Here is a 23,321-nt window from a genome sequence, read left to right on the forward strand (position 1 = left end):
CTTTATCAGCACCAGGAGTCTACAGAGTTCCGTGCAACTGTGGAAGAGCATACATCGGCACCACAAAACGAAGCATAAACACTAGGATCACGGAGCACAAACGAAGTTGCAGATTAGGACAAACGGAAAAATCAGCAGTAGCGGAGCACGCACTACTAGACGGCCACCAAATACGCTTCGACGAAGTTGACATTCTGCACCAATCTGAAAGATACTACCCGAGACTCACCAGGGAGGCCATCGAAATATTTAAACACCAAAACAATTTCAACAGAAAAGAAGAAATTACGGCACTCAATCCAGATTGGAAGCGCGTTTTGCGCCAAACAGCATGTGCGCCGAAGCGTTGGAACCCCCACCCATACCCCACGCATGAGCACACACGGCTGGGCGGCATAAATACGACTGGGAATCCAGCAGTTGAATCACTCTTAGTCGGAAAGCACGGGAGATCACTTCGCCCACTGCCTCATCGCAATAATTATGAATTAATTCAATCGCATTCTTAAATGGAAAATATGGAATAATTCTGGTAGTTTGTGAAAGTGTAGTGAACTTCTTGAGTATTAGTGGCTCGAAAATGGAGGATGGGACCTCAGCTTACAGAAAGCTGATAAGAATGATCTCTAATCCAAAATTCTTTTAGCTTTAACTGAGTTTAGTTTTCCGACAAGCCACTGAAGTTTTATGATTCTGTCTCTTTATGAGTTCAAATAAGTTTCGCTTTGGGCAGATTTGCTGTTGTACTAAACACATTTTCTTTTTTCTTTCCGAGTGGCACTATAAAGCTTTTGATAAGCTTAGCTTTACTTTGCCCCTGGTTGCATATCTCAAGGTTTTCTCTAAAGAACTGCTTCAGAAATTCATATGCAATTTGAGTTCCAGTTTTATGTTTTCTGTCGAAAAATATTAAGAGTTTTTGTTTTGTCTTTTTTTTTATTGCGAAATCAAAGAAACATAAGAGCCACAGAGTTCGCTTTTATACTATTGGATAGAGAATTGGAAATTCGATTCAGTTATAACAACGTGCGTGAGTAAGGTCACAAAAAGTCACACGAAATTTGAATATCAGATGTTAAGGTGCAATTTTACGCCAAAATTTCATTACAAAAAAGTCGTCTAGAGAATGTCAATCATTCAAGTTCCTACTGACTTGACTGCCTACTGGAATTTCTTAATGAAGAGTCTGCAGTTGCACAAACTCGTTCATTTTCAAATCAACAATTGAGAATCGCGAAAAAGTCAGGATTTCATGCGATTTGATTTAATTTTTGGATCAATTTTGACGACTTTTGGATCGCACTCTTCTTTACTGAACGCATAAATCTGAACTATCGCATCGCGTCTCACTGCGCCGCACTTTGAATTGCGCTTAGTATTTAACCCAGGAGCGGATTAAAACTTTAATAAGCCCGGAGCTGGAATTTAACATCTAACGATGCAACGCAACTGCACCGGTGAGTTACTGTACCGGTGCGCAACTTCTAAAATTTAATACTAATTTTAATTTGTTAAATTCAATGTCTGCTTGTCAGTTCAATTTTTTAAAGTGGAAGATTTTGTTCGAAGATCACTCAACTTTTGATATTCTACGTTCATTCGATTTGATGTTTTTTGCTCATTTTGCGTATGCTTCTTACAGTGTGCAATTTCTAAGCTAGACTCTAAGACGTTTCTTTTACAATTTATTTGTTAGACAAAAACACTGTGAGAATCTGTCAACTCAAGCCATTGGGCATAAAGGATGCCAGGCTAAAATATGAATTTGTTCTTTTTTATAAATAATTTGTTGCCAATTTTAAACATTATTGTTAAAACAGTGAAAATTCCAGCAACTTACTAAGTGCTTACTGTTATGTAAACATAATTTTCATATTTGCTGATGATATTATTAAGTTGCCCCTATGTAATAATGGTGCCCGTCAATAAACACATCTTTTACTTATAATTAACTGGCGTTTGAAGCGTTCTTTATCGTTCCACAGGCCCAATTCCTAATAAAATATTGGTGCTTTCTAATACAACTAAACGTTATTATTTATAAGACTACTTACTATCAACTATTAAAGCATATTTATAACTTACTTGACATTTATGAAGCACACTCGCGTAGAACCCATCATGCAACCCATCACACTTAAAGTCTAATACTTCGGGTACCTAAAAACATGTAATTTTAAGTTTTGCAATTAAATTAGTTGGTGAGCCATGAATGATATATTCAGTTCTACTGTTGCATATCAGTTTGAAGCGAAGGAAAAACTAATATTCAAAAAAATATTAATCAAATGATCCAGTGAATAGTGAATCATGTGATGAAAGAAGTAATAAAAAATATCAATGTAACACATAAAATAATAGCAGTAAGTAAGTACAGTTGCCTTTCGATCTTAGGTGTAAAAGTAAGTGAATGAAAGTAACTGATTGATTAAATGTAATCGTTAAATTTGCATGTTTCGTAGGATGTGCGCTAAAAATGTAGATGTTAATTTGAGTGATGTACAACACTAGAACTTATTAATGATATTATAAAATTGGCTGATAAACAAATGTACTTCACTTACCCTTTCATAGAAGGGATACTCCGACAAATTATAACCATTTAATTCTTTGGGCAAATTAGGATCCCAAATGTAGTCTATTTGAGGATTTCCTGTGAGAATTGGGCTCGTACTGTTCGTACCGTCTGTACTGTTGCTCTTTGTTTGCACCTCAGTAGTATTTGAACCCTGAAAGTAAGTTTTCAAAATCAAAATTCAATTTCACTTTTGGGCAAATCACTTTTTCATCTATAAATAAGGCCAAAAAGATATAGTTGTTTGTTACTATTCATAAATAAGACTGAAGCGAATTTGAAAAATTCATCCAGCAACAAACAGGGACAATTTAATCTACTACCTGAATCATATTGGGGAATTTTACTAATAATGAAAATTAAATATTTGAAGTTGCTTTCTTCTCCAAACCCCTCTTACATTGATTAATATTTTATTTTCTCGTATCGCTGCCATATTTTGCCAGAATTCAACAGACGAAGCAAAATTTAAAAAGGGCGGTGGACATAAATGAGCACATTCGCAAGACTAAGTACCTAAACAAATGAAAAAATCACACATAACTTGAATTGTTGCTACTGCTAATAATGCTACTGGACACGCATGTATACGTTTTGTTAAAGAATTAAATGCACGTTTCGGCTTCAAAACTATGTTTTTTCAACAATTTTTTGTAAATATTATGTAAACAACTGATGCAGAAAACCTATATTTATCATAATGCCACTAGCTAGAAACCTGAAAACATCTCACTGATTCCGCTGTTCGCTTGAGCAGTGCCTTCAGCGGTGCAGCTGCACTTTGCAAATAACAGCAAAACAATAATGGTTTGTTAATACAAAGTGTGACATTTTAATAGAAAGTCAAATCAAAATTACTTATGGGTGCAACTGATTCTCAACCTTGAATGCATCTAAATGATATTGGCGAGTCTGTTTAAAAGTAATTCCGAAAAATATACAGTCGAAAGTATTCAACACTAGTCTAAAGCTGCGTCCTCATCAAGTCGACACTGTCCTTCGACGATCGTATTATTTGATACTTTTACACTCATCGGGATCATGTCCCGATAACTCCCCCGAAGAAGAGCTACATTCCTACCACGTATGTCAGATACAGGCACAAGGACCCATTAAATCTATGATGTATCGAACAAAGGTACAGATTGAGCTGGGGTTAATTAACCGATTTCGAGAAGCCGCCCAAAATGTGAGCCCAGACTGCTACCAAGAGTACATGATAAAATGATTGGGACACAAACAAAACAGTTTATTTGATCGGACGAATTTACCATGTTAATGAGACCGATCATCTAGAAAAATATGGTTACCATCTTTCTGATCTAGTTTTTTTGCAAATATTTCAGTTTTTATTAAGAATGATTTTTTTCACTATTGTTGCAGTTCTCCCTAAACATCCCTACACAACGCCCGCACAGGAATGACGCCAATTTTGAACCACACTGTATATGTAAGGGCAGAGAGACCGTGGGTGGTAGGGTTTGTCGGTTTTTAAAAACCGGGTTTTTGGAGGAAATTATGAAACTCAAAAACCGGTTTTTTTAGTAGAAAATATCGCTTTTCAATGTATGAATAGCACGTAAAAAATGTGTAAAATTACAAATGTAGCCAAATGTACCAGATTGATAAAAACACTGTTGCAAGCGGTTTGGTTCTTGGATTCATTTCAGTCCGATATGATTTCAAGAAACACATGGTTTCATGAAATCATATCGTTTGTCTATTGGATGAATTAATTTAGATTTTATATCAGTTTGTCTTCTGGTTTCTTTATGTATAGTTAATAAATTCAGTGTTCAGTGCCATTGATCGTTATGTGATATAGATGATATTATACAAAATATAAGCAGGTAACATATTTTAATATCATGAAAATATAAATTTTAATTTGTATTTTTTATATATTTGTAGTCCTAAATGTCAGACGTATGGTATTATTTCAAAAAAGTAGAAAAATAAAAACCCCGTTAAATTTATTGCAATAAAATGCTTACTTGCAAAGGATCAAGCACAAGCAGTCTACATAATCATTTGAAAACAGTGCACGATAAAATAACCGAGAAAAAATCGTCTAATGCCGGCCCGAGTTCACAAACAAGTAGCCATAGAGGATTCTTAACTTTTGTGAAATTTGTGTAAAGAACTAGTTTAGAAGAAATTGTATCAAAGCTTGCTGCATTGGATGCATGGATAACAAATAGCTCGTTCATACGAGAGTCATTGCAACAACGAAATTATTGCTGACCAGAAAATAATAATCTAGAGTTATGAATGTGATTTATAAGTTTTATGAAACTATAAATGAATTAAATTGTATGCAGAATGAAGGGTAACAATTTTCTATAACTATAGATGAATGGACTGGAGGTAAAGGAAATCGAAGATACTTAAATATTAGCGTACATCAAGTTGAAAAATATTTTAATTTAGGATTAGCTCCGATATCAAGTACTTGCTATGCTAAAACAATGTTAAAACTGGTTTCTGAGAAACTAAAAACTTTTAATCTTGATTTATCAACTGAATATAGTTGCAGCAACAAATGATGGTGCTGCTGTTAGAAAAAAATTTGGCCACATATGACGAGCGATTAATCAACTGTGTTATTCACATGCCATACACTTAGCAGTTACTGATATATTATATAATAAAAATAAAAGTCCATTGGAAACAGATTTAAATCCTACAAGTGACGACTCTGAAAATGACGAATCTGATAATGACCGAAGAATTAGACTCTCTTGACATAAACAATTATAAATTCTCTGTTCCTGAATTATTGGATTATTACAAAAATAGCATTTATAAAGTAAGGAAAATTTGCAAATATTTCAGAAAATCCCCTGTCAAAAATAGCATTCTTCAGAATCAGGTAAAACGGAAATATGAGAAAGAATATAATCTTATTCTTGATTGTAAAACAAGATGGAATAGTTTAGAGGCCATGTTAGAAAGATTTGTACACCTAAAAAACAAAAAAAAAGCAAAAAATAAATAGAATATTTAAATTTATAATAAAATTGCCCGGAATAGAAAATACTCGGTCTTTTGCTTAATTGTCTTTAAAACTTAAATTGATTTGAATAAGTGTGTATGCATAAAGTTTATTTACTCTTGTCTTTCGGCTTTGATTATAATTGACATTATATAATTTACAGTTATATATTTTCTAATTGTTTTTATAAGTATCCATCTGTATCTAATAACATTGTTTTAAAAACAATAATTTGGTTATTATAAAAATATGAAAATATATTGGTTTTATTTATTCGAACCCTATGCTGAACAACTCGTTTCACTATTATAAAAATATTTACATCCTTATATGTGAAAATTATGCATAAACAACTAATAATTGTTTTTAAAGTTATTTAAACCTGTTAAACTATTATTTCTTTGTTCTGCTAAATTGCATAAAAACATTTTACTATAATAATTTCAGTCAAAAATTCCTTTTAATCTCTGTAAATTTTCTGTTAAAATTTTTGGTTCGAAATACAGAATTTTCGAGCAAAACATTTTCTTTATAAAAATTCGAAACCGGTTTTCTGGAAAAACTATTATTCGAAAACCGGTTTTTTTAAATGTCGATTTTTGTATAAATCCTAGTGGGTAAACAACTACAGTTACATTCCTGTAGGTCCAGGCTATTTATTAAAGTTTTGGGTTATTGCTTTGCGTAACTCTTTTATAGTTTGATGGCTACTACAACAACAGCATTTTTGCCTAGTGCTCTGTTGTTCTTGATTTTTGATATCGACTTTAGGGCCTTTTCTTTTGTTATCGCTGGGATCCCTTCCTTCTTCTTCTTCAGCCTTTGTTCATCCAGTTTTTGATGTAGACCTCTTTCAGTCTTTTCCATGCTTCTCTATTCCTGGCTCATCCACTTTCCTCCAGCTACACGTGCTATATCATCTATTAATCTCTTTCGAAGTCTTCCCATGCTTCCTTTCGCTTCTCAAGGTCTCCAAAATGTTGTGCTTTTCACTCTGTATGACGACTTGAGGCTGCCATCTGAGCCTCGATATTCTGTCCATAATGCCAGTTATCTTAGTTCTTCGACGTATTTATTTCTTTACATCTTTTCCTATCCTTGGTTTATTATGCGGGGAATATTTTCAGATGTTTCTGCTTGTCTGAAGTTCATATAGACTTGATGTAAGATTCGTCGACGTCTTCAATTTGTCTTCCATCTTCATTGTTATTTGTCGATTTTCTCGCATAGTTATTTCAGCTTTTCCTTAGTTAGACATGGAGGCATAGCCTTGGATAATTTTAATTTCTTCAGTGTTGCTGAAGTTTTAAAGTTGGCACTTCCATGGTGTACAGAAGGGTTACACTTTCACATGCCACAATTTGGCGTAATTTGCGGAAGACTTAGAGCTTCGACAAGAAGATTGTTATGACTCACAGTCATAAAAAATGATTTAAATATTTTGTGATTTATTTCATTTCAAAGATATATATTTCTTATTGTGAGACCGATGAGAGTTATCATTATCCAGATTATAATTAATGGTATCTACCGGCTCCCCCCGATATTTGATAATAATGTTCGAAGGGTGTGTTAATAATTTACCAATTTACATTGCTTTAGTTTTTATTGCCAAATTTTGCTTCAGAACAAGAGTTCAAAGAAAACGCATAAGTATGGTAAGTAACCTGTTCTCCATATCTTTGAGACAGAGTATCTGTTGGAAACGAGCGAATACATTGAAAGCTAGCGAGTGTAGCCAAGCAGCTAGAGATCTGATAGCCTACGGTTTACGATAGTAAGTTGGTAAAGCAACCGCGACTGAATCTCTAGTTGTTGAAATCAGACTAAAAACAGTAATTAAACCGTTTTCAGTTTTATAAAGACAAGCACTACCTCCAAGTAGTGAAAACTATTTAAATGTTTTGTTCAGGTTTACATCCATGTCCAGACATACTTTGAATTTCCGCTAAATGCTTTTTATATCACATATTCAAAGCGTCCACCAGAAAACTTATTTTTAACACCATGCTGACATATCAGATCTAAACCTTCTTGTAATCAATGGAAAGTGATGTTGTAAGTGAGATTATAAAATATAGTTGATCAGTTATTTAATAAAATTATTTTTTACTGTTTTTCTGTACTTGCGAAACATTCCTAAACAACATTTATGTGGGAAAAGGTCAATTTTTATACATACATATATAAAAATTAAAATATGCAGAGGTACCTATAGTATACTTTAACAGAAAGCCACCTGCAAAGTCAACGAGCAATTTTGTAGTCCTAATAAAATCGTGTATCAATTAATTAAATTCTATACGGATTTGTCTGTCTAGACGATGGACTAGACAAAAATCTGGGTGTTAAAAATAATCAAATATCGCTAACCAATTCGATAAATAATCAAAATTCAAGTAGAAAGTGCCCCATCGATTTGGGTACTAAGTGTAATCGGTAATGTAAGGATGCATTATGTAATATTAATAGCTGTTAAATAATTCAATAAATAGATACGAAGAAGATTCGACCTACGCTGCATGGAAACAGGCTTTTTCCTTTCTTACCTTGAAGTTATTAAAACAAAATTTTACATTGTGAAAAGACTATTGAATTCCAGCGTGCGTTCCTAGAAATATTGAAGCCTTGAAAATAAATGTTGCACAATAATTTTTAGTTGCAATTTTGAAAGGGAATCACAATTGTGAAATATTCTAAAAACGGTTTGAATAATTGGCCAACCAGCATTCTAAGAAGAAAAATCACAACTTTACATAAAACCTTGTAAAATCGTGTTTAATAAGTCGGCCTGGTAAAGATATCTTAAATTAATAAAAAACGATTTAAAGGTGAGGGTGATATTTAAAGGTGAGGGGACTATTCTTGAGAATAGTACCTAATCTTGAAAGCTAGTTAACGTCATTCGCAAAATTCGATATACAATGTGTTTCGTATTGATGAGAGAATATTTGCTTGATAATTGGAATAGTATATTACGGTACAAGAGGCGAAAGTCGAAGTTCCCCCACTACTTGATTTTAATTGACTAGGCGTCGTGCATTACTGGTGGAAACCAGCCGGGGAAGTATAAGGTTTTCGAAAAAAGCTTTGAAAATGTTGTCAAAACAGTCAGCTGACAGTGAGTGACAAAGTCAAACTGTCAGTGTGCGTGGCGAAAGTTATTACTTTCCACACGGGATGAAGAACATTTGTAATGGTTAAAAGTGATGCTTTCGCCATCGAAAACAGTGGCAAAAGAACGTACTTTCCACCAGGCAAGCAAGAAAATTAAATTTACGTCAGATATATATTTCCAATGAGCTCCTTACCTACAAAAATTTTAAATTGATTCAAACATTAGGGTTTTGTTTTTCAAATTTTGTAAAAACGAATAAAATTTCAAGCTTAGAAATTGGTAGAACTTGAGTTAGTTAACAATTGCAGATTTTAGTTGTTGAAATTTGGCTTTGTGGAAAATATTTATGTAAGGACTAAAAACCGCAAGTGCTAACTTTAATTGTTAAATAAAGAAATTAGTTTGCTTCATTAATCTAGTTGCTAATGTGCACTAAAAGTCAAGTTAAAAATTTAACTGTTTATGAAAATAAAATATTTTTTGTTATTACCATAAAATATGTTTTGCTATTTTGATCAAACAATTTTCACAACATTATCACGCACCTCCCTAAGAAATTTAAATGTTATGAAATAACTGTATTATTAAAACGACAAATGCCTGACCTCTTTTTGAAGCTGTTGGTTACGTCAAGTGTTTTACTACAAGAGGCGAAAGTAGTGAATTTTGTGACAGAAAGATCATTTTGAAAAAGTGTGCTAAATCATACAATCGTAATACATTTCGAATAACCATTTGATATCAGAAATATCATTGTATTTTTCTAATTTAACATAACTATAGGAAGCAATATTCCTAATTTTAATGTCACCTTCTTTACGAAGTTTCACATTTTTATGTCGTCAACTTAAATTAACTGGAATGATCCAATATTTATTCCATCTTTAATAGACCCTCCGTTTTGACTTTTTCTAAATTTCTTATTTATTATGCATTCCGGAACTTCGTCTAGAGTAAAATTTCATCATATTTCCTTGTTAGCAAACTTTTACTCACCATTATTGAAAGAATTTGAATCAAATTCAAAGAACTGTCAAAACCTTTGAACAATAATTGAAGCAACAACAATTTAAAAACTAACTTTGAAGTCCTGAATTACTGAATTAAGAAAATAAATTAAAAACTAATCAAAATTAAATCCTGGGTTTCAGTCATAGTTAAAAAAAAAGTTCATTAACTAATTTTTTTTTAACTATCTGTTAGTTTAGAAAAACTGATGATGGTGGAAAACACCGAAACGTATTTTAATTGATAAATAAAGACAATAAATGACTGAAACCCAGGAATTAATTTTGATTTGGAATTGAAACACAGTCAGGAAAGTATACATCTGCAATTAAAAACTAACAAACAATTTAAAAAAAAGTCAGTTTAAAAACCACAAATATAATATTCTAAGACACTTAAGAATATCATATGCCTTTATTTCATTTCTAAAGCACATTTATTACAACTATAGGGCACATTAATACTCTGTTTACAGGTGACGTAACCCTTTGCAGGTGTGGCCTGGAAGTATCTAGGGTGTAAAGAAGAAAATGTGAAGAAAACTGTGAAGTGAAACTAATTCTAAGCAGATGAGTACAACTCGATATTTTCCAATCTTATTATCCACAATACTCATCCATTCTTTTCCACCTATTGCTTTATACAGCGTTCCTTCTAAAGTTTAATATTAAAGACAACACTTTTTCAAACTCAAAACGATCGTCTTAAGCGTTACTTATGAGTACGCAAAAAACATACTGCAGGATGACTACAGGTATCACGTGCTAAATTGCGACCACTTTCACTTCTTTAACAAATTTCTGGCAAGAATCAACGTGCCTTCAAGAAACAGCATGTCTATTTAGAACCTCCACGAGGAAGATAAAATTTGTGCATGTTTGACATTGTTATACATTAATTTAACTTGAAATTAAAACTTAAAAGAGGAGAGATTAATGTAAAACAAAACAAAAACAGAACATTAGAAAAAGGCGTTTTATTCTTATTTTATGCGACATAAATCGGGGCAATTAGAACGACTAGAATAATACACAAGAACGCATTTTTGCATATAAAAACTGTCTATAGGTTAAAACGTTTGTTGTGGATTGCATGAAAAAGCCTCTTGTAATTGACTAAGAGCCTTAGGAAGATGCACTTTACTTCTGATTTTTTTGAAGAATGTTTTTATGAACATTTTTTCCATAAGAAAGTTAAGAAAGAACTAACATAGACTAGCTAAACTAAACATAGAAAAAAACTAATCAAAATCAGTACTGGTTTTCTTAGTAAAAAATCTGCTAAATCGTTTCGTTTTTTACATATATTTATTTTTAATTTTACAACAGAAAACAGATTTTACACTTAACAAAGTATCGTGCAAAACGTGTTTTTCGAAGTAAAAGTTTCGTTTATAAAGCGTTCTCAAAAACAGTGAAAGAAAACGGGAAGCAAAAATCTACATATCGTCGTTATTTAAAGAATCTTGATTGGCCAATCTTTAATGCTTCCTGGTACCAATTAGTTATAAATCAATGTTAACAAGAAGATGAATAATGATCCTTACACGGGTATTAATCAAAAACACGCAAAATAAAAAATTGAAATTTCTGCAAAAATGGTTTTGAAATTCTGAAACATTTTGATAATTAACGCTCTGTTCGTTGGGTCATCAGAATGGGTTTGCCTACTCTATTTGTAAGTGTAAATGAGTGGAGGATTTGTGACTAATTTAAATTGCAGTAGACCTTTTGAGGTTGAAGCGTTGTTATTGGCCTCTAAGAAAATCTCCAGGTCTTAGTCACATTACATGTTTTCCTTAAAAGAGTTAAAGGATTTCATACTTTACGTGGGTTGTTCAGGGTCATTAGTTATAATTTATAATCACAGAAATAAAAATAAACAATATGGAGTGAATTACTTTAAAAAAATATAAAGTCTGGTGTGTTACGTATTTTTGGTAGAGCACGATTAAAACGGGTTTACATAAAAATAAATTACCTTTGATTGGCAACAAATTTAGTATACTACTGTTTGTTCTCAAATTGAATAAAAAACTACTGGACTGTTGGATAAATTCTAAGCAGTAACTCTGTACAGAGAAGATAAAAAAGTTTACATTGCAAATATTTTTTGTTTTGCCCTTTCTGGATTTTCTTCAAACGGACGATATTCTTGTATCAACGATTGCTTAAACAACTGAGCCATAATAAAGGTTTTTGTCAATATCTTTTTAGAATCTTTCACATTTCATCGTGCCATCTGAAACCACCGTTTTAGTTACACAATTAACAGTTAGTTGACCTTAAATGAAGAAAATAAGCATACACAAAATGTACAAATACGTATATTTTTTGTTTAAAAATAATATAATAATAATATATAATATAATATAATTGATACAATTTTATTTAATTTTTTTTATAAAAATTAAATTCGCTTAAGGGTTAACAAACACATCGCATTGTTTTATTTGATATGTTCAGTTATACTATTAGTTTTCAAAGGTTGCCTGTACAGTCAAGTATATTTAAAAAGTAAAAAAGTGGCTGATTGTCAAGAAATCAACAATCTTAGGATTATGAAGTATGTTGTTTGATTATGAAGCAAATGTACCGGGTGGTTTACCGTTGAATGTATTTTTTGGGACTTTTCGTACTGAAATGCTGCAAAATATTTGAAAAATATTAAAATCTGTAAGGAGTTCTTCAAAATATTCTTTTGTATTTCTAAACTTCAGGCAAGATACAAAAAATAGGCAAAATGTGACAGAAAAAAATGTTTTGGTTGAAAAACAAATAAATTTGTTGTTTCTTAACACACTAAAACATTTTCATTCTTGTAAAATCAGTCCCTTTCATTAAGTAAGATTAATTAAATGTTAAAAACAGAAAGATACAAATCGAATAAAGTTTATTAATTCATATTGAATTCAATTAGGTAAAATGATTAAATAAAAATTTAATCTGGTTGAAACTTTTGGTGCAGTTGACCCATTTGGGGATGACTCTTGGTGGCATCCTGGCCAAAGGTAAATAATAAAGAAAAAAATTCAATCTTTAAGAGTTAATATTATTTAGAGGCAATTAAATTTTAAAACTTTCTTTCCTATTATACGGTGCCCAAGAACAGGGGGTCGAGAACTGGTGCAAAGTTAATTATCCTGTATTCTGGATTTTAGCCTGAAATATTAAAAATCGATTATTTTCGTACGTGCTCTTTATCATACGTGCTGTTTATATAAAACCATTTAAATACAATGATTTCCTCAAATGTCCCACATAGGTTAATCTTACTGCCTAAGACACATTTTACACTTTTGTGCTTCTGGACAAACTTCTTCTACAAAATATCACTCGTATCGGTTAAAACACCTTGAATATCTTTAGGTTGCGCCACTGGTATTGCATGTTATTTATTTTGCGAAATGCGGTGAAACTATGACATACGTGATTGCTTTACTTATGCTTTTAGCACTCGTTTGTAGCAGACATAATCATGCAATATACTTATTGTTGAAAATTGATTGATTTCTCGATTAGATAACAATGCAATGGTGTAAATTAAAGAAAAACAATTTACGTATTTACTGACAAACACCAACTGATCACAGCATATTCCAATTGGAAACATGCAATATTACCATGTTTGAGGTTTTAATTGTGATTTAATCCAGATATACCTATTTGAACCGCATGAAGACAATGGTTTTTCAACCACATGGCGACAAGGTGGCAGGTTTCATCAATACCTGATGAAATCTTCCTACTTTTACTAAACAGCAAAAGTGACAAAATCCTAGACTTTGATCATACATGCGTTTAAAATATTAAGTAGCCGCAATCAGTTCAGCGAAAAAAATAATAGAAAGTAAACTGCCGCTGTACTGCAATTTATTCAGACCGAGACGGAATTCCTCCGGTAACAAGGCTTTAAATCTTTTAACTCTTTGGCTTTTATTTAAAATTGAGACACGTACGAGTAGTATTATTTTACGCATTAAATAATGTTTCTCCAATAGTCCTTAATGACATACCAAGTCTGCACACATATCTTTCAATGCTTTTAATAGCACACACTTTCCTAATTTCAAATCATTTTTAAATTCCCATGATTATACGGATAGTAAGACTAAAATGTATTCCTTTGTTTCCGAGACACAAAATTGTTAAAATCTGAACATATAACTAGAAAAACAGAGAGAGACAAACTCCTTGAAATGTTGTATATACAATATACAATGAAAACGAGATTTTTCCATAAACGATAGAAATGATATAAACATTAACTAATTTCAACTATTAAGCAGGATGTACGGAAATAGACCGACAAACGAAGACAAAAAATTTTAGGTATAGCGGAGGGTTGAACAAATTACTCTCAAAAGTGCTCCATATTCGCTTTGTGAATTTGAAACATTGCGTGAATACATTAGATCTTTAAGCGTGCTTGAAAAGAACATGATTTCCAAGCAAATGACTAGCTAAAATCAATTACACGTTTTTACCTTTCCTAATAAACTAAAAATAAATCTATAAATCGTACATGCTCAAAACGGCAGCATTCAAAAGGCGCAACTTTGAAGAATCTGCACTCTTAGACACAAGTAGGTACATTTACATTTGAACCACTTTTGTCTTTTACAGAGAAACTATTCTTTTGAAAATTAGTGAGCGCCCTAAATCCGTTTCGCTTTTTTAAGCTTTCTACTTCAAGATTTTACTACAGATGTTCAAAATTCCACGCTTTAATCCGCCACAGTTTGGTGGTTCCCATTTGTTTTACATAGAAGTTCAGAGGTTGAAGTTTATTTTAGAATAAGGGAAATTTTAAAAATCTTCCAAAAATTGATCAAACTTCCAAATCTATTGAATGTTTTAAAGTATTCTCGCTTACGCTTCCCATATTTATGCTCGAAACTGCAGTCCTCTGAAGGTTCAAGTTTGGAAGCTATCGACTTTTAGGCACAATGCACACTTTTAAGCCAGTTTTGATCCGCACAGAAAATTTTAAAAAATCCAAAAACACTACGTTTCACAATTTTAATTTGCGCACTTCTACTTAATAATATTTCGCCTAGAAATTTTTAAAGTTTAAGTTTTCTATCTGTTACAGTTTGGCAGTTTTCAATGGGTGCACGTTTCATTCAATTTTCTAGTAAACAATTTTCTTTTTATTTCTAGATAGTGTATGCTCCAAATCGCTTGAAATTTTTACCGTCTACTCACTAAGGATTTGGCTAAAGACGTTCAAAAATTCAGTTTTTTTATTGGTCAATTTTGGGAGCTGCGAATTTTTAAACGCGGTTTTTTTGGAGATACATTTGTGCCTCCTGGAAAATGAAAACATTTCCAGCACAGAAAATTTAAAAAAATCCAAAAACACTACGTTTCACAATTCTAATTTGCGCACTTCTACTTAATAATATTTCGTCTACAAATTTTCAAAGTTCAAGTTTTCTATCTGTTACAGTTTGGCATTTTTCAATGGATGCACGTTTCATTCATTTTTCTAGTAGACAATTTTTTTTTTAGTTTCTAGATAGTGTATGCTCCAAATCGTCTGACATTTTTACCGTCTACTCAGTAAGGATTCGGCTAGACGTTCAAAAATTCAGTTTTTTTATTGGTCAATTTTGGGAGCTGCGAATTTTTAAACGCGGTTTTTTTGGAGATACATTTGTGCCTCCTGGAAAATGAAAACATTTCCAGAAACTGAAACGGAAGATCCAAAACAATTCAAAGTTTAAACGTCTAATAACTAAGGCTTCGGCCACAAATATAATAAACTGAATTGTTCTATATATCTGTTTCAGTTTGGCAGTTTCCAATTTTTGTACAGGCAAGTGCAATAGTTGGGATTCTTTTCTGTTGGGAGTAAAAAAAAATTCCGAAAATTAAGCGATTAACCAAATCCGCTGAGAATTTGTTGAATTTGATTACAAAGACCCTTTCGATGCATATCCAAAATTGTAGTCCATGTAGCATTATGGGTTATCTGGGTTTAGACACAAGGATCCATGTTTCAGTCGCTTTCCTAGCGCGCAGACAAATTAAAATGTTCTTGAAACTGAACAGAAGCTTCAAATCAATTGAATTTGTAAAATTCTAACGTCTAATTCTAAACGTCTAATAAATAAGGTTTCAGCTAAAAATATCGAAAATTTCAGTTGAAAACTGACTCAGTTTTGGAAAGTGGGAATTTTTAGATGATGGGTGTTTTAGACGACTGGAGAAGGAAAACTCAGAAAATAGAAATATTTTCGAAAACTGACCGGAGCTCTAAATAAATTGAGTTCGAATACTTGATAGCTGAGGCTTTTGTTATAAATGCAAGAAATTGCAGTTTTCTATGTGCTTTAGTTTAGTTTAGTAACTTAAACTAGAACAATTTTGAAAAATCAAACATTCACAAATTGATTGGAGATTTTGCCATTACTAACAGCCAACATTTGCAATCTATTGTAAGGTGATTTTTGCGTATTATAAGCGCTTAGGCACAGCTTGCTCGTTTCCACTCTCTTTTACTGCTGCCACAAAGATGAAACATTTCTAGAAATTGAACAAAATCTCAAATTCAAGAGAAATTGGGAGCACCTAATCACTGAGCCTTGTGCTAAAGATGTCCAGAATTGCAGTTTATTAGTAGCTCAACTTTGGAAAATGCGAATTTTACCAAGCAATAAAAAAAATAAAATCCCTCATTAACTTAACATAATGTTTTATTATTTGAATATGGTTTATGAAGTATATTCATATTATTTTTTTTAAAGATTTTCTATTCATCCTTGACATGTCTAGTCTAAATAAAATATGTTTTAAATGAAAATTCGAAGTTCCTTCGTATCGTAACTTTGTGAATTATTGTGTTCGTCCGCATGCCTACTTGGTTCGAGTTGCATTATAGGTAAATATTTAGTATCAAAATTTTTCGAAATGCCTGTTGATAGAACATGGCTCTCATGTATCTGCAGTTCCAGTTAGGCTCTGAAATTGAAAATTACAGACACAAAGGAAAAGTTCTCTGCTTATTAATTTCTCTTACTTATTGCTTGCTAGCATTTCACTGTTATTATTTAAGGACAATACAAGTACTGTACTAAATTTCGTTTAACATTGTTAAATTTGCTGCAGAAGCTAAAAAGTAAGCAACAAGTAGAAAAATGATGAATTAATCCCTGTCTCCAATGAATATTTCTTATTGTATTAAAATATTGGATGTAAAATTCATCAGCCTCTGTGTTTTGATTAACATGTATTAGGAAACATTGCTCATAATGGATGAAATGAGGCTTATAGCCTGAAATTTAACAGCTGAAAATAGTTAGAAATTTTGTACTTTCACTCACACGAAAAAATCAATCCCCACATCTACTTTGGTCAGTCAGCCATACAACATTGTTAAAATATTTATGTTTATATTTAAAGATAATTCTGAGAAATTATTGTTCAATGAAACAAACAATGACCTGCAATTCTCGCTAAGTCTTATGCATTAACATACACGTTTAATAGTTTATAGATGCATATGCAGGATGTTTCAGAGCTTTATTGAATGCAAATGAGACGAACCTCTGATTTGATAGTTTCTTCGGTGGAAGCGGTGGTCACAGCTTCTGTTGTGGTAGAGGTGGATGATTTACCAAATATCAGTGCCGTCGCTCGAATCCCATATACGTCTTGCAGACTTAGCCATAGTACTCCTGAAACAATTCCATCAAAATTGTATACATTTTACGTTTTACTTAAAATCGGTTAAACTATCTGAACAATGGGAATTACGCTTTCTTGCAGAAAGTCACAATTTAAAATAACTATCACATAATACAAGGTCTTATTATACGATATTTATTCATTGATCCCAAGGGAATAATGATCCGGAATTCCGCCTCTTTTCTAGTAAGCACTGTTTTACTTTAAATAGCGATGATATTTACTATGTTAAACAAATTATAGGTATATATATTCATATTTTAGAAAATATATTTTTATATTGCCATAGTGCCTTTCCAGAGTGAGTTGATCTGACGTGCTTACAACAACGACAAAACTATTTTAAATATTAACGTGTGTGCAATAGGCCGGATCTAATTTTTTTACTTCGGGGACTTCCTCCCGCAGTGAAAATCTCTTCTATAGGGTCTATAGGGTGTGCGCAAGAAAATTGGACTCTCTCTCTTAAACATCTATTTAGCAAGTGTCTCACAAGCACCTCAAGTTTCCCATTGATTTTTTTATGGAAAAAAAGTGTTAATATGTTTATCCTGCTAAAAACCGACCAAAATTTGGGATATTTGTTATTTAAGTTATTTTTTATTACCATTATGAGTTTGTCTCTATGTATCGTTTAAAAATCGTTGCAAGCAAAAATCGTCGGAAACCTCGAAAAACGAGTGAGTGTAACGTCTATAATCGTTCAATTTAGCTTTAAATTATATATTTATGCATATGTTTTGAGCCGCTGAATCGAGTGTGTGTGTGTTTATTTTTCGTCTACGTAGCAAAAAAATTTTATAATCAAAACCCGTCAAAAAACTTGAAAACTGGGTGAAAATAATTAAAATAGATCATTGTATTGTATCGTTGAAAGAATAATAAAATGAGTAAAATTTTCTCATTTACTTATGCTTTTATGTATTTTGAGCTCCTGAATCGACTGCTGCCAACAGTTTTTGTATAGGTATGGGCAATCGAAGAAATAGCCCTGTCTCTGGAACATGAAATAACCAGCACTATATCTAAGCCACAACAAGCAGCTGGAAAGTATGGGCTTTTATGTCAAACTATACTCCAAGTGTTTAAATTTTATCTACAAACCCAAGAGGTTAAAGAAACTGAAAAAGCCACTCGGTTTGGGACAAAAAAATCTGCTTGAAATAATTGAAAAATTGCCAACAAAGAACAAGAAGAAAGCAGAATAACTTTGAAAAGAAATAAGACAGCAAGTTAATGAACTCTTGAGATACCAGAAAAAATCGATTTGATTGATATTCACCTATTGATCATTTCAAAATTTTCAATTCTAAGTATAATGTAGAAAAAACGCATTGCGTTTAATGCAAATCTGTAGTGATTTTGAGCAAAAAATGTGGGAAAAAATACAGTTGAATATGAAAGAGGCAACGCCTTGATAATGATGAAGCCTTTTCTTCAAATTAAAGAAACGGCAATTAGTTCAGTCCATTATGATCCAAAAATAATCAAATCGTTCGTAAAACCCGTATAAACAATCACTAGCAACGTACCTAACACACGTTTACGAGAAGAAATATTACCAAAAACTGCAACAAAAACTACATTTCCAAGATGAAATCGAAGAAGATTAACGAAAATCGAACGACACGAAGTTTGTGCTTAACAATTAATTACCCTTAAAAAAATCTGAAAAAAAAGAAGACATTGAACTTTTGAGATGTAGAAAATAACGAAAGTACCCAGTGAAAGAAGAGATCAACAAAATGGAAAATTAAGTGAGGAACACACCAATGAAAAAAAAAACTTTCAAGTTGTTGCAAATCGGTTGTGATTTTGGAAACGTCCTGGACGTAACAAGATTTTTGTCTAAAAAGGGAAAATACAGTTGATTATGAAAAGACGTTCAAATTGTTTGTAATAAGTTCGAGTTTTCCTAGGATTTTTGATTATAACTATTTTTGACTAAACATTTTACATTCGATTCAGCAGCTCAAAATACGTAAGAAAAATTAGCTTCTGTTTTTAGATCGGTTTCTAGAAGAACAAAGGAATTAATACGTCTTTTTTCATATAAAGTCAATAGCAAACTGGAGGTGTTTTGAGGCACGTGATAAATCGATTTTAAAAGTCCAACTTCTTTTTGCGCAGAGTTTCTAAAGTCTGTAGAGCCGGTTTTCACCCGAGGACAAAGTACCCGAAGAAGAAAAAAATAAGGGCCTTCTTCTTCTTCAAAGAGCCTAGTGTGCAAATCAAAATCAAATATGCAAGACCTAATTTCACGTGTAGCGCTTTTGAACTAATATGGAAATAGTCGTTGATGACGTTCAGTATATCACTTAGTTCTTCTACTCTAGGGAGAGTGAATGTTAATTCTTTAGGGAATAATGAACGTCGGAAGATCTTCGAATAATGATAATAATTATAAATTAAAAAGTAGCGTCTATAACTTTTTCATACTCGATAACAGTTGTGAACAATTATTTGAAAATGGCAGACAATGTAGAGGTTAATTGGTTTATTCAGGCTTGGCACCTTACTGTGGATCACTATAGGTCTCGTCAAACTCATCTCGTTATCTCATCACGGGCAAAATAGATCTTCTAGCAGCATTTGGGGTCTACTGGATTTTATGCAGTTGCAGTTCAACCTATATATATTCCGACGAAGAGTGGAAGCATACAGGAACAGAGGACGCCCACCATTCCGATGGAGTGACGACCTAAGGAGGCTCGCTGGAAATATTGGATGCTGATGGCACAGTACCGGAAAGAATGGCAACATTTGAGAGAGGTTTTTGTTCAGCAGTGGGCAGAATAGACTGATGATGATAATGATGCGCCTATAATACTCGCGTTTTCCCGGTCTTTCTTATATGCACAGTTGATGGTCTTAGCAGTTTTATATTCATTCACAAAAATGAAGAGTTCACATCTGCAAACGTATATGAAATAAAATGAATAACCACAAACTTCAGTTGATTTTCATCGCACGCAATCTCTATTCTGCATTATTATTTACACTAAGAAATGAAAACAAATGAGATACTAAAATAAAAAATCAAATGACATACTGTGAGACATATAATTTTGTAATATTAATGATTATTTTCTGCGGTCAATTTACAAACATTAGCTTAATGAACTATTTCATTCACTTACCTGCTGATAAAAGAATCCACAGTCCAGGAGGTCTCCTCATTCTGAAACAAAAACATAATTGTGAGCCTAAAACTTTTACTGAATAATAACTATTGTTTGTATCGATAAAGAATATTTAAATATATGCCGTTTTTCCTCAGAATCTATTCCCATAATTAGCTAAAGTCATCAAAGCATGGGGCGTAAAAAGTTAATTAGTCAAAAAGGTTCTTCAAATTCAATCAAAATTCAAAATCACGGCATATTTTGCGAAAGGTTTACATTGATTCTGGTAGATCTGCTAAAACCTGTGCCGCCTCCTACAATAGATCAAGCTCAAAAGGTTTTCACGTCTCAAGACAATTGAACTAACGATTGATCGGGGAGCGAGTATTTTATTAGTCACCCAAAGGGCCAGCGAGCAAAACGATTCTATCATTACCTAAGTTCTGTAGCTCGGTCAGTTTTTTCATGTGACAAACACCTTAATTTCGCATGAGTTTTATCTGAAAGATTCAGTCTATTATGGGCAAGGGACTAAGTCGGTCGTCGGTTCTTTGTTAATCAACGGTATAAAAGTACCAATTTAGTGCCATTTAGGCACGAACAGTTGATCATCTTACCGGTTCATTGCTGAGTGTAATCCACATTTATTTTCAACTTTGTGTGGATCCTCATTGTGTGTTCCTAAAGCGTGTGTTTTTTGAAGTTTAATGGAGCGCAAGTTTGCAAAAAGCAGGTAAGCATTATTCTCTATTATCTATAAACCATTAACTTAAACTGAGTTGAGTTTTGTATTTTGCACAGGTGATTAAATCATCTGTTTGTTAAGCGAATTAGTTTTGCCTAAACGATTCGTATTATATTAGGGATTTTCAGGGGCTGGGATTCGTCCGAATAATTGCAATTTTATGGTGTATTGCTATTTATTGTTTATTGCATTGTTGGAGGATAGCACGTTAAAACGTTGCGTGTGATCCTGGTTAGGGTTTGTCGGTTTTTAAAAACCGGTTTTAAAAAACGGGTTTTTGGAGAAACTCGAAAACCGGTTTTTTAGTAGAAAATATCGGTTTTCTATAATATACTAATAATATAGAATAACACGTAAAAAAATTAAAAAATGACAAATGTAGCCAAATCTACCAGATTGGTAAAAACACTGTTGCAAGCGGGTTTGGTTCTTGGATTCATATCAGTCCGATATGATTTCAAGAAACGATGTGTTTTCTCTATTGGATGAATTCATTTAGTTTTTATATCAGTTTATCTTCTGGTTTCTTTATGTACAGTTGATAAATTTAGAAAGCACGGGAGATCACTTCGCCCACTGCCTCATCGCCTTTGAAAATGTCCACCGCAGTTGTGGACGAAACGTCAGGAAGAAATTCCTATAGACCACGGCTTCAAAGCCCGGAAAACATTCCTAAATATAAACAAAATGGTTTATTTGATAGGACGAATTTACCATGTTAATGAGGCCGATCATCTAGAAAAATATGGTTACCATCCTTCTGATCTAGTTTTTTGCAAATATTTCAGTTTTTATTAAGAATGATTTTTTTCACTATTTTTGCAGTTCTCTCTAAACATCCCTACACAACGCCCCCAGAGGAATGACGCCAATTTTGAACCACACTGTATATGCAAGGGCAGAGAGACCGTGGGTGGTAGGGTTTGTCGGTTTTTAAAAACCGGGTTTTTGGAGAAAATTATGAAACTCGAAAACCGGGTTTTTAGTAGAAAATATCGGTTTTCAATGTATGAATAACATGTAGAAAAATTTGCAAATGACAAATGTAGCCAAATGTACCAGATTGATGAAAACACTGTTGCAAGCGGTTTGGTCCTTGGATTCATTTCAGTCGGATATGATTTCAAGAAACGATGTGTTTTGTCTATAGGATGAATTAATTTAGATTTTATATCAGTTTGTCTCCTGGTTTCTTTATGTACAGTTCTAAATGTTATAAATTCAGTGTTCAGTGCCATTGATCGATATGTGATATAGATGATATTATACAAAATGTAAGTAGGTAACATATTTTAATATTATAAAAATATCAATTTTTTGTTTTATTTTTTATATCTTTGTATTCCTAAATGTCAGGCGTGTGGATTTATTTCAAAAAAGTAGAAAAAGAAAAAGCCCGTTGTATTTATTGCAATAAAATGCTTACTTGCAAAGGATCAAGCACAAGCAGTCTACATAATCATTTAAAAACAGTGCACAATAAAACAACCGAAGAAAAAAACCATCTGATGCCGGCACGAGTTCACAAACAGGTACACAGCCCTGTATTCTTAACTTTTGTGAAATTTGTGTAAAGAACTAGTTTAGAAGAAATTGTATCAAAGCTTGCTGCATTGGATGCATGGATAACAAACAGCTCGTTCATACGAGAGTCATTGCAACTTCGAAATTATTGCTGACCACAAAATAATTCTAGAGTTACGAATCTTATTTATAACTTTTATGAAACTATAAAAAATGAAACTATAAATGAATTAAATTGTATGCAGAACGAAAGGCAACAATTTTTTATAAGTATAGATGAATAGACTGGAGGTAAAGGAAATCGAAGATATTTAAATATTAGCGTACATCAAGTTGAAAAAGATTTTAATTTAGGATTAGCTCCGATATCAAGTACTTGCGATGCTAAAACAATGTTAAAACTGGTTTCTGAGAAACTAAAAACTTTTAATCTTGATTTATCAACTGATATAGTTGCACCAATAAATGATGGTGCTTCTGTTATGAAAAAATTTGGCCACATATAACCAGCGATTAATCAACTGTGTTATTCACATGCCA

At 32.5% G+C, this 23,321-nt stretch overlaps 1 protein-coding gene across 2 annotated transcripts in view; it reads right to left on the reverse strand.

The window, feature by feature from the left end:
- LOC109546558 (probable serine/threonine-protein kinase kinX) overlaps positions 1-23,321 on the reverse strand; it is a 64,307-nt gene that overhangs the window by 9,004 nt on the left and 31,982 nt on the right. For both annotated transcript variants that reach the window (XM_019917549.2, XM_048667364.1), the window contains 4 exons: positions 20,528-20,568; positions 17,247-17,377; positions 2,565-2,729; positions 2,086-2,160 (listed from right to left, as the gene is read on the reverse strand). In XM_019917549.2, the coding sequence (XP_019773108.2) occupies positions 2,086-2,160; positions 2,565-2,729; positions 17,247-17,377; positions 20,528-20,567 (411 nt within the window). In that variant the 5' untranslated portion in view covers position 20,568. The remainder of the gene's footprint in view (positions 1-2,085; positions 2,161-2,564; positions 2,730-17,246; positions 17,378-20,527; positions 20,569-23,321) is intronic.

Source organism: Dendroctonus ponderosae, unplaced genomic scaffold (genome assembly GCF_020466585.1).
Source record: "Dendroctonus ponderosae isolate FM_Combo_2020 unplaced genomic scaffold, Dpon_F_20191213v2 Dpon_F_20191213_6, whole genome shotgun sequence".
In the NCBI taxonomy this organism is placed as follows: Eukaryota; Metazoa; Arthropoda; class Insecta; order Coleoptera; family Curculionidae; genus Dendroctonus; species Dendroctonus ponderosae.